At 38.3% G+C, this 12,974-nt stretch overlaps 1 protein-coding gene across 1 annotated transcript; it reads left to right on the plus strand.

Annotated features, from left to right (window-relative positions):
- The first annotated feature begins 10,358 nt into the window (after positions 1-10,358).
- Positions 10,359-12,209, plus strand: LOC145770152 (uncharacterized). The gene has a single exon (XM_082581739.1). It carries the CDS (start codon positions 10,359-10,361, stop codon positions 12,207-12,209), a length of 1,851 nt encoding a protein of 616 aa, XP_082437865.1.
- Positions 12,210-12,974: the final 765 nt, after the last annotated feature.

Below are 12,974 nucleotides of genomic sequence, written 5' to 3' on the forward strand. Positions count from 1 at the left end.
TTTAACGGATACAGTAAACATAAGTACGTAAACATAAGTATGTAAGATTCGGTTCAGGGCTAGACTAACCATAAAGCATTCGAATGTGAAGAAAACAAGTGAATAAATGAAGTTGTACTTTGATCTTCTTGCAAATCAATCAAAAAAAAAAAAAAAATTGAAGCATTGTTTGTGACGAAATACAACAGTTCTTGGTGATAAAGTGAAACACATTAGGCCTACTGCTTCCTCTATAAAAAGTGGCTCTATGGAGATGTTTGAATAAGTCAGAAGCGAAAGATTTACCGTAGGAGCATGAGGTCATTTATCATGGAAAAGAGCTGTTTGGTTTTGCAGAAGTGGCTAAAAGAGGCATACCGGTGACACGCTGAAGAAGATTCCCATTCCAAATTTCCAAATAATTGTCCCAACAAGATGGACAGAAAAACGCGGACCACGAACATAACCTGCAACAAAATCTGTGTGCACCCAGCATTAAGCAGTACTCCTCCAACTAGGAAAAACTACATACTGCTGACATACATACTGGGCAAACTGGTGAACAGTTTACATTCGTCTGTACATTTTCACACCAATTTATTGAAGTTGTTGTATAAATTACTAAGCTACTTGTATTTCGTTTAAAAGTAAAAACAACCTCTGGAAAATTGTCGACCTTGCAAACTAAGCAAATGCATGGGTCCATTGGACACGTTGCTATAAATGTTTTCCCGCCATTCATACGTTAAGCATACTTATCTCATCACAATGCTGTAAAAGAATAGAAACAAACAAAGCACAAAACTGGTCAAATCAACAAATAAAGGTTCGAAAAGTGATGGAATTGTTGGACATTTACAACACGTGATACCTTCTAGGCAACTTATATGCGTAAATTCCCAAATTTAAATTTTTATGAGATATGAGATAAAATAATTTTTTTTATCTCATAAATTTTTTTTTATGAGATAAAATAATATTGGAAATAGTATGCTATGTATTCTTGGTTGAAGTGTCTAAAACAGTGGTTGTTCCCTTTTTTTTTCGGCACTTCTCTTTTTAACAACAAGCACTAACTTTAACATATTCTGGTCCCTCCCTCTCAGTTTCGAACAACTGAAACACTAAAAGTAATTTTGGTTTTGTTCATCACGGTAGGCTATACATTAGCCTAGTAGGCTAAAGTACTTGAAATTGATTTTAAGCAACTAGATTTTTAATTGCCAGGTTTAACTTCAGAAATTGCACAATGTTGCTTAAGTCTTCAACTCTCAGCCTGTTCTTGTCTTGACAACAACTGTAGTAGGCCTATAAATAAAGTGACTTGAGTTCTTCTGGTGACCATAGGCTACTAGGTTACTTCCTGATGTTAAAGATGATACTTAGCTTTTATTACCAACGTTTCGTCAGTCAGCACGATTGACTTTATCAAGAGGGCTGAAACAGGTTAACACAACCTGCTCAGCAACAAATGGCACAACACAAAAGCATAGCCTACTGACGAAATGAATAAAGTAGCAAGAATCCATGTAGTATAGATAAAGGAGCAAAGATATGTGATTTGTGGATCCGAGCACTTTGGATATATTGATTTCAGACTAGTATGTAAATAGGAAGATAATCTTGATTTCCAGTTCTTCAAAGTCTGACTTGGCTTTGTGGTTGAACTTCTGAGCAGAAAATTAAATATTTTGATTGGTTTCCATGTTTTGATCTGCATCTAAAAATTATTTTATACTGTTTGCTTTCAAGGAATCGAGATGAGCTGTTGCTTGACTTGTCCACTCAAACTTAAAGTTACCATCTGCGAGTGCATCATTCAACTTAGGTCACTGAAGCTCACTGGATTTCCTTGTTGCCTCAAATTTTCCAGATATATAATTTAAATATGAAACTTCTAATTAGCATGTTTTTACTTTTTGGCAGGGTATGGGATGGAATGGAAGACGTTTTTTCCATCTTCCATCCTGACATTTTCTTCTATTCCATCTCCATTCCATCTTAGAAATCTCTTCCATCTTCACATTTTGTGATCTCCGCGTTGAATATGCCACAAATAAACCTAAAAACCATAGGCTAAACTTAAGCTAAAAATTTAACAGCAGTATTTAAAAATTTTCCTAAGGATTACGTAGGCCCACCGTTTGAATTATTTTTTGAACGTACCGTTTGAATTATTTCAAAAAGCAACGTAATATTTTGCATGTCTTGATAAAGCGTTAGAAAGTTAATCATGGAATTGGGATGGAATGATGGAAGATTATGTTCCATCCTGTCATCAAGATCTTCCATTCCTTTCCATCCTTGACATTTTCCATCTTCCATCCCAAAATCTGTCTTCCATTCCATCTTCCATTCCATCTTCCATTCCATCTTCCATTCCATCTTCCATTCCATCTTCCATTCCATCTTCCATTCCATCTTCCATTCCCTGCTTTTTGGACAGCCATCAACTATTCGTGTAAAAAATAAGCCAGAATATACATTGCTTACAATGACAATGCATCTCTTTACACAGAATTAAAAAACAACTGTAAGAGCACCAGCTTTTGATAAAGCACTCTGTTTTTGCAAAGTTGAATACCTTGATAATTAAGTTTGTTCAGGACACTCTTTGTTGCTTTACTGGTGTTACGAACAATCGCTCCCCAAATTAAACGTCACATAAAACCGTTAAAGTTTTCTTAACCTGGCGTCTTACGTCAAGGAATATTGCTAAAAAATGAGCAAAGATTTCATCAATCGTTTGTAACACCTGTGAAGTATTGTATCATTCCTTTTTTAACACCTGTGGAATTGCTTATCAATGCATATGGACTGTTACGTCATAGAGGCGAGTTACGTGCATTTGAAATATCCCAATCAATTCTTTCATTTTGTAGACTGTCGCTGTGAAAGTTGGTCAGATATTAAACAGTTCTGCTTTGGGTAATAACTAAACGAAATTTCCGTTATTTATCGGGAAATCTGTTGGAGCTCTCTTTTTAACAGCCCGTGTTGCTGTGTTTTCTTAAAATACAATTCGTGAAAGACTTTTTCAGAAGAGTGTTTCTTTTCGGTCATCGCATACAGACTAAGGATTTGGGAATTTTATCCTACAACGTTCCCACGGAGATATATGGTTTACCGCTGTGACCAACTGGAAACAAACTTTTGGATGCTAAGGCTCTTCGATAAATAACTCAATCAGTGTTAATCTCATCTGGCATTCGTTTCAATTTCGTTTCAACTCGAAAAGCATGAGACGGATTTTTTTAAGCACGTCCTAATTAATGGCTTATAACTCAGCCCTCTAAATATCGCATTATCATTATTTTATGAAGTACTGTACAGTTGATTTCACTTTTCAAGAATAAAAATATAGCCTACTGTACGGCAATTTCGCGTCAACATAGGCTACATTTTTAAATGATTGTAAAAGTGGAAAAAGTTAAGTTTCACAAGAACTTTTGTACACAAGCACATCTGCTTTGCGCACAAAAGTAAATTGCATATTATGTAGCAGCGATGAATAACTTGATATCCTGTTTCTGCTTCATCTGCACATATGGCTAAACGTTTTTGTGATGGCTGTGGAATCGATTAGCAGCACTTCTTTGTTGGATTTGCATCTATTTTTCGTTTATTTGGTTTCAAATCGCGTCGAATTCAATGAGTTTCATTTGAATTAGAAGCCATGGCAAAACTGATACGTTTTCATTCTAGACATTGTAATATTGGATATATCAACAACGCATTTTTACACAAATAGGCTACTAATGACACTTTTGTAAATGCGACAAAGAAACTGTTTCAATTACAGAATATGAAGTAGAATTTATGGGTAGGCTACACACAGCGTGATGTAAGACAATCATTATTTTGTTAAATGTCCTTATTTTTTTTTAAAGTAGAAAATATATAATCCAACCCTTTGACCGCCACCAAAAATTTACCCTACCGTCACGCATGAGTGATCACGAGTTTGTTGGCCTTAAATATCTCATGTATGAATCCCCCCTCAATAACCTTCACATGAATGTCGAAGAGCAATTCTTTCTCTTTTCAAAAATGTAAAAAGATTATTTTATACAATTATATTAATTAATTTTTGACCTTGCAAAGTTATCTGCATTTTTTTTCATACTTTTTTCACTTCAACCCCAAATAAGAGCTAAATTTTCAGCTCTTTTGGTGTTGAAATTTAATAAAATGTTTGAAATATTATCGGCAACACTGATAAAAACAGTTTCTAGCGCGACGTGACGCTCTCTCGTTTGAAGCGAGGGCGGAAAATCCAAGCAAAAATTTTTGTCCATGTTTGGCAGTAAAAATCTCAAAAAGTCTAAATACAAACCATACTTTTTTAATATATAATTTACTTCTCCATTGCTTTATCTTTGATTTAAAAGGTCAACGAGCATCAACGATGCCACCGTTTGCAAGATGTTGTGGTTTTTAGACTTGCACTCAAATATGAGTGCTGGCGGTCAAAAGGGGGTTTAGTTTGCATGTTTTGGGACAACGTTGAATCATCGTAAAACTGGTTAACTTCAGCAGCTGAAATCGTGCACTAACCAACACAAGTGCATGGATTGAGAAGAAACCATAAGTTGCACTAATGATCCCAGTGGTAGTCTACGCTAGAGATGCAGCGAACCCAAAATTTTTATCCGCACACCGCACCGCAACTGAATCACCTACCCGCACACCGCATCGCATACCGCAATTTATCTGGAACTTCGACACCGCACCGCACACCGCAAATTACAAAATTTTCAAAAAATGTTTTACGCGTTATTTTTTAGAAAGTCAATTGTGGCAAAAAGCACCCAGGGCATATAACTGGTACCGGTAACCTACCGGTACAGTTGTGCACTATAATAACTAGGCTAACCAGATCATATTCTCTTACCAGCAATGCATCTAAGTTCTAAGACATCATGCTTTTTCAAATAGAATGTTCCTGGATCTAGTATCAGGACTTTTGAACAGTTTTTGTAAGCAATAATGCAATTTTAATGTCAGTGGCTGTATGAACTACACACAACACAGACAGACAAGATGTCAAGAGTAAAACTTATAACCTGAACTCACTAGGCTAACTGTTACAGTAACTAATGCGGTAGTTGCGCTAGGCCTATAGCCTGGCAACTGAGCTTATCAGCTAGGCTATTAACCAAAAACACTCGTACAGCTTCCTCACAAGCCAGCCCCAAAAACCCTGTCAACTGCAAGCCATTTGCATAGCTTTGAGCTTTCCAGCTTAGGGTTTCCGAAAAAAAACTGATTAGTGTTTCCAATTTAAATTTGAAGTTTCATAACTGATTTTCTTGAAAGTTGAAAGTTTACGTTTACAAAAGTTTAATTTCTTGAAAGTTTACGCGGCAAGCGGCGCGGCGCAGCTTTTTCATTTCAACTTTCCATGCGGCGCGGCGCGGCTTACATCACTAGTCTACGCAGCGATGACCTATTGGCATTTGACAGGATAAAAACTTTTAATTTGATTGATGCAAATGACTCGCGGTTGAGCGCGATCACTGTGTAAACAATGGGAAAGGAAATATCAGTCATTGTGACGCCGATTTCCAAAATATAGGAATCTAGACAAAATTTCTGGATTTATTTTTTATTTTTGATAGACCCTAACAAGCCAGAAGGATTTATCGTTGATTCAATCTTCTCAACATCAATTGCAACCACCTGGATGGTCGAACCTGGTTTAACTTACAAAGTTGTGGCTGAACAAACAGGGGCAGAGATTGATTGTAACAATGGAGAAGATGCAACATCACCTGGTGGCAAGGTATTGGTATCAAAAAGTAAATTATGGCAAGCTAGATCTTGCCCTAATTCCTCTAACATAGGCACAGCATTCCTTGGAATGTAGAGTCAGTTAAACATTCCACGTATCAAGCTTTCAAAGTTGTTAGTTTTCTGACTTACAAACACAACTGAGATATAATGTCTTGCCCATTATTAAAAACGGTTAACGATATTACTTTTAATGATACTCAATCGCCATTTCCTCTCGAAACAAATTGCGCATCAACATCTGTTTCCATGAGTCACGGTAGCTAGCTCGCTCACTGTAAGATTGTACAAAGGTATAGCCTACCGGTTTTCTGATGTTCAACACCCGATCTACACTGAGATGACTCCATTTGAATTGTCTGCTCAATTGTCTTGTCGAAACACTCAATATTGTCCGTCAGGTCGTGGTTTTTCTTTTCAGAAAATAACCGTGACTTTATTAATACGAAACATACGTAAAAACAGTAAAGTGCAGACATCTTACATTACGATACACGAAATTTTATATGAGATGGACAGCAAAAATTAGACACGTTATGAATAACAATGAAAATCGTATTTACCGGTTGTTCGCAACTTTTTTTTCCAGAATTCATTTACAAGGTGGTATGCTTATAAGCATTATATCCAGGGTTGCCATACCGTCCTTATTTCTAAGATTTGTCCTTATTTTTTGAGGGGCCAGGTCTTAGAAAACTTAAATGTCCTTATTTCTAAGAAATGTTCTTATTTTTGACTTGCGTCCTTTTTTTGTCTTATTTTCAACAATTACAGAACTTCGATCGTTTTCCTCTGGTATCCGGTGTTGCATAATATTCTAAAATTAGTCTATTGAGTTTCCTCTAGTCATCAGATTTTTCAAAGCCAAAGTTGGAGTGCGAGTGCGTCTTCTTGACCGGCGTTCGATGCCAGGCGAGACCTCGTCACAGATCACAAACTTTATTCTCTCCTCTATTCAAGAGAATGGCCTAGACATGAAACAGCTGCCATCCTTTTGTGCCGATAATGCACCAGTGAATTTTGGAAGATCACAGCATGTTGGAAAAAACACCGTCTTCTATCGTCTCAAAGAGCAAACATTGCATGTGATCCAAGTCGGCTACCCTGCTCATATTTTGCATAATGCAGCAGAGAAGGGATCAGAGCGCCTCACACTTGACATAGAAACAATCGTGCTGAAGATTGATAGGCCTATAGCCACTTCAAAAGCCAAACTGGTAGAACGATGAGGCTCAAGCATTTCTGTGAGGAGCTTGATAGCAACTACTCGACTCTACCAACACACACGCCGACTCGATAGACCACACTTGATGCTGTAATCAAGCGAATGATCGATCTCTAGGAACCACTCAAAGGGCATTCTTTCGATGAAACATCCACCAAGAATATTGGAGGATTTCTTTAAATCAGAAAAGTCACATCATCGTATCATTCTTCCACAGCGCTTTATTGCTCTTCAATAAACCACTGTTACTCCTGCAAAAGTCAACTGCATTGTTTCCAGAACTGGCAGAGATAATTGAATTTTTCAAGATCAAAATATTGAAACGTCAGTGTTCATGATTTTTCGAAGCAACAACAGACGAACTACTAAGAACAGTCGATTAAGAGCATGCTAAGGTTCTCAAAGCAAGCTTCCAGAAGTTCTACCCCATTACCTTGCAATATCAACAAGTGGTATTGATTTGTGAAGCATCCAACGTACATCAACTGGACCCTGCTGAAAGATCCAGCAATCGAGTACGAGGAAGTCAAGGGTTTGGCGAAGCAAGTTGATCCACTAATGGCAATGAAAGATAAGCTGTTCGATGAGGTCTCGGCTGTTAACGCTCTGCTCAATAAGATTCCAGATGATGTGGTCAGCAAGGATGAACCTGAAGTCCAGTGGATGAAGATCTTTACCGGAAACAACTCTTTTCAGCTGCTCTACTTCCTGGTTGGCACCATTTTCTCCCTTACGGTCAGCAATGCGTTTGTGGAAAGACTGTTCTCTCTTGTTTCGGCGCAGTGGACCAAGTAAAGGAACAGACTTAATGAAATGACAGTCAAATCCCAGCTACAAGTAAAGATAAACCTATACACCTGAGCTGCCGTGAGATCCTTGAAGCAATTTGCCAATTTCTAATAACAAGGAATTGCTGGAATAGATTGTTTCTGGACCAAAAGTATGGAATGTGATATGACACGGCTCGTATAAATACAAAGCATGTCCAAAAACGTTTTTAAATGCCAATCTAATTTTTCGGTTGTCCTTATTTTTGGGTCCATGTCGATGGCAACCCTGATTATATCAGTATAACGACTAAATAGAATTTATAATTAAAAAATACTCCAGAAAGATTTAACATAAACTTTCTTAAATTAGAGTATCATCAAAAGTCCTTTCAATAACTCATTTAACAAATGCGATATTTCTAAACTGCTAATCAATTCTAACTTAACCAAAGAAATGTTCGCTCAAGGCTGAGCTATTATTCATGTTGGATCAACAATAATAATGCAATGTTGCGTTATTTGAAGTCAGAAATAAGGAAAAGGTTTATTCCTGATACCGAAATAAAACGCTATAGTTACATTAGTAAGTCGTTCGTTAACATAGAAGCTAAGATTTTATGATGCAGCAGATCTGGCACAAAAAGTACTTTCGCAAGCAAGCAAAATTCTTTTAGCATTTAAGTAACGTAAAAAACGTTATGTGTCAAAGTCAGTGTCGTCAAATTGAGTTCGGTCCATGCCTGGATTTTGTCATGCCATCGTCTTGGTGGTCTGCTTCTTTTTCTCCTTCCGTTAATTTTACCTAATGGAATTTATCTTGTCATTCTTTTGCAATTACAACGTTTAGTTTATGTGTTTTCCGTCATTCTCAGCAGCCTACATCAACCAAATATAAGTTACATCATTATTATCAGTGCTCTTCATGCTTACTCTGATTTACCACATTGTTACTGTTTATACTTGCGACGATGGATTCTAATATTTATTGTTCTCTTGTTTTAAAGTGGTGCCCTCAATGTAAGACCTTGCAGTGTTTTGTTCTATCAAGGCTTTTGCCTTGTGATTGATGACTTAGATCAAGTAGGCGGCGGGAAGGCAAGGAAGCCAATCTTCATGTCCACCTTCAGGCACGGCATTAAGTGTCTTGCTAAAGACACAGCCACGTGCTCTTAAGTGGTGTCGAACCGGCACACTTTTGAGTGCCATCCCAATGCTTTCACCGCTCGGCTATGCAGTTGATCATGGTAGTGTTGACTTTGTCTGACACTTCAATTGCAGAAAATAATTCTTTTATCAACATGTTAAGTTTTTGCACCATATAATTACACGGATTTGTTAATTCCAGTTTACTTTCACCGAGACAAGCGACGGAACTAAAATAGAAGCAAGAAAATCATATTATCTTGCTGTGTGCGCTGTCAATTCTGGAGGTGGAACTAGTGCTCCCAATATTCGCACTGGAGTTGGGACTGGTAAGTTATCTTACTGAATTACGGTTTCCACAGTTATAGAAATATTTTTGTTTTATATAGAATTAAGTACCAAAAGTGATTTAACACTAGTAGTACAGTATAGGATGGTCCGATTAATATCGGCTGGCAGTACGAAAGTAGTTGTCTTATTTCTTGTTTGTTTATTTTATGAGAAAAGCAGTGCTCTGGCACTGCCCTGACAGTGGTCTTATTCCTCGTTTGCTAATTTTATGTGAAATTGACATTATTTATTTCTTGTTTGTTTTATTTTGTGAGAAAGACAGGCCCCTTACAATGCTGCGTCTGACAGTGCAGAGCAAGAAGCAGTGTAACAAAGCAGTAAAAGCTGAGTATCATTTCTTGTTTGTTTATTTTTTTGTAAAATTGACCTTGTTTATTTCTTGTTTGATTTTTGTGAGAAAGACAGTTCCCTTACACTGCTGGGTTTGCCAGTACAGAGCAAGTAGTAGTGTGGAAAAACAGCAAAAGCTGAGTATTATTTCTTATTTGTTTATTTTATACATCAAGCTGAGTTCTAACAGAGCAAGAGTCCTGACAATGTCCTTAGCGTCTGGCAGCAGTGTGGAAAAGTAGTGAAAGCAGAGTTTTATTTTTTGTTTGTGTATTTTATGTGAAAAGAAAAAAAATGTATTTTATGTGAAATTTAGGTGCATTGTGTTTCCTCGTGAATACAATTTCTGTCTTGTTTGGAGTAGGCCTATCGTCCAATGTTTTATGACTTTATTAAGTAATGCTGATCGATCTTTTGGTAACGTAACAATCTGATGAACCCGTGTCCATCAACGTAACAATCTGATGACCCCGTGTACATCAATGTGTAGTATACCTAAAGTGATTGTACGGCATGCAACGTGATCTTGCCTGTAGCTTCTAGCCGTTTGTTGCATTGTTACAACAAACTGTACGTGTTCCACAGTAGCCTTGTAGTTAACCTACCGTCAGGTTGTCTGTTTTGTTAGTTTATGTATCTTTGTTAAATGGAGGTTTAATTCATGTTTTGTTTTCTAGACTTTCGTTATAAGTTAGTTTAAGCTTTAAATAAAGCAAATACAATGTAAAGAATAGTTTCATTTCAATTAAACTAACTTATAACTTACTATGGCAACTAGCACGCTGAAAGACATATTGAAGCCGGCAAGGTTTGATGCAGAGCCCAACGCGCAAAATGCAACAAAGGTCTGGAAACATTGGTTGAAAATCTTCAATCTATTCTTACAAAAATGCCAGGTTGCAGAAGAAGACAAGCTCAGCGTGTTGTTCGCCAATATTAGCCCAGACGTCTATGAAATGGTAGAAGATTCTCCTAGCTACGAAGCAGCAATCTCGAAACTAAATGGAGTGTACATAAAGACCCCAAATTCGATATTTGCAAGACATCTGTTAGCTACAAGGAGACAACAGCCAGCGGAGTCTCTCCATGATTTTAAGAGAGCATTACATTCGCTTAGTAAAGACTGCGAACTAAGGGATGTCACTGCCGAGAGGTACCGTGAGGAACTCATTCGAGATGCTTTTATAAATGGGTTGGCTGCAAACCATATCCGCCAGCGATTATTGGAAAGCACGGAACTGACTCTTGAAGCTGCCTTTAATATCGCAAACTCTTTAAACACGGCACAGGCAAACTCTGCAGCCTATACGCCAAGAGTGGATGACCTCGCTGTACTAACTCCCGTCCATGATGAACCTAACCAAGACAGCGCTTTTGGAAATCGGAACATGTCTGCAGCCATATCAAAATCTAAGTCTTGCTACTTCTGTGGTCAAAAATATCACGATCGACGGCGATGTCCAGCTAAGCACGCTCAGTGCTTCACATGTGGGAAACTAGGCCATTTCGCTAAGATGTGCCGTTCTAAAGTGCCTTCCTCCAAGAGTTCTACGCAAGAGAGTCAAATTAGTAGCTCAACATCCCTGACTACGACGTCGTTGCAGTCCTCTGTTTCCGCGTCATGTCCTGGAAGCTTACAGAGTGCATGTTTGCCTATCACACTAAATGGAAAATGCCTCACCGCTCTAATGGACACCGGCAGCTCCGAAAGTTACATCGACTCAGCAGTGTGCAAGAACTTACAGTTAAGCGTTTATCCTTCATCCCAGCAAGTTCAAATGGCTGCTTCCAATGTAAAAATGAAGTCTACCGGATTTTGTTTGGCTAACTTGAAAATAAATCAAACCAAGTATGACATGACTAGACTAAATATCCTTGAAAATCTCTGTAGTGACGTCATTCTTGGATTAGACTTCCAAAGTCAACACAACCAGTTAATTTTCGAGTTCCAAGGAGTATCGCCGGATCTTGTAGTTTCAAACAAGTTAAGTTGTGCCGTAACAGCAGCGGAAACCAGCAAAGCATCTTTATTTTCAAACTTGTCTCCAAACGTCAAGCCCATTGCTACGAAATCCCGACGTTTCAGTCAAGAAGACAAAGCCTTCATAAACGAAAACGTCGAACAACTTCTTAAAGATGGAATCATTCAACCGAGCCAATCCCCTTGGCGAGCTCAGGTAGTTGTAGTTAAAGACGATACTAACCGTCATAAAAAACGACTGTGCATAGACTATTCCCAAACGATTAACATCTTCACGGAACTTGACGCATATCCATTACCGCGCATAGATGATATGGTAAATGAACTTGCGAGATACAAAGTGTTCTCGACGTTTGACTTACGCAGTGCTTATCATCAAATAAAAATAATCGAGTCCGAAAGTAAATATACTGCGTTTGAAGCCTGTGGCAAACTTTATGAATTTACCCGCATTCCCTTTGGAGTAAAAAATGGCGTTGCTGCATTTCAAAGAAAAATATCAGAATTTATCAAAGAAGAACAGTTAAAGGACGTATTTCCATATTTGGATAATGTTACCGTGGCGGGACGTGATCAAGAACAGCACGATAAAAATGTGCAAGCTTTTCTAGAATCGATCCAAAAAAGTTACAAATAGAAACTATTTCCTCGGTATCGAGTATTCAGATTCTTGGATACGTGGTAGGAAACGGTGTCATAAAACCAGACCCTGAGCGCATGCGTCCCTTACAAGATTTTCCGCCACCAAATAGCGCTGCTTCACTAAAACGTGTGCTTGGGATGTTTGCGTATTATGCGAAGTGGATACACTGTTTTGCGGACAAAATTCGGCCTCTTGCCCACACAAAGCAATTTCCCCTTTCAAATGAAGCTATGAAAGCGTTTTTGCAGCTGAAACTGGAACTGGAAAATACAGGTCTGAAATCAATAGACGAACGTCTACCTTTTGTCGTTGAGTGTGACGCTTCTAATATTGCTTTGTCTGCTACACTAAATCAAGGTGGCCGCCCTGTTGCATTCATGTCGCGGACCTTACAAGGAAGTGAGCTAAACTATCCCGCATACGAGAAAGAAGCTACAGCCGTAATCGAGGCCGTGAGGAAGTGGTCGCATTTGTTGGCCAGAAAAACGTTCACACTGATTACTGACCAAAGGTCTGTTGCCTTTATGCTGGACAGCCGTCGCCGTTCCAAAATAAAAGCTAATAAAATTCAGCAATGGCGGGTGGAAATGGGTTCTTTTTCTTACGAAATCAAATATCGCCCCGGGCAGAGAAATGTTGGCCCGGACACTTTCACCAGAGCATTTTGCTCATCATTGTCTTGTTCAAGCACACTTCATGACATACACGACAGCCTTTGCCACCCAGGAGTGACTAGGATGCTACACTTCGTTCGATCCA

The sequence above is a fragment of the Aplidium turbinatum genome, chromosome 5 (genome assembly GCF_918807975.1).
Source record: "Aplidium turbinatum chromosome 5, kaAplTurb1.1, whole genome shotgun sequence".
Classification (NCBI taxonomy): Eukaryota; Metazoa; Chordata; class Ascidiacea; order Aplousobranchia; family Polyclinidae; genus Aplidium; species Aplidium turbinatum.

What these genes read in the sequence shown, in the direction of transcription:
- LOC145770152 (XM_082581739.1), top strand. Translation starts at nt 10,359, where the DNA reads ATGGCAACTAGCACGCTGAAAGACATATTGAAGCCGGCAAGGTTTGAT.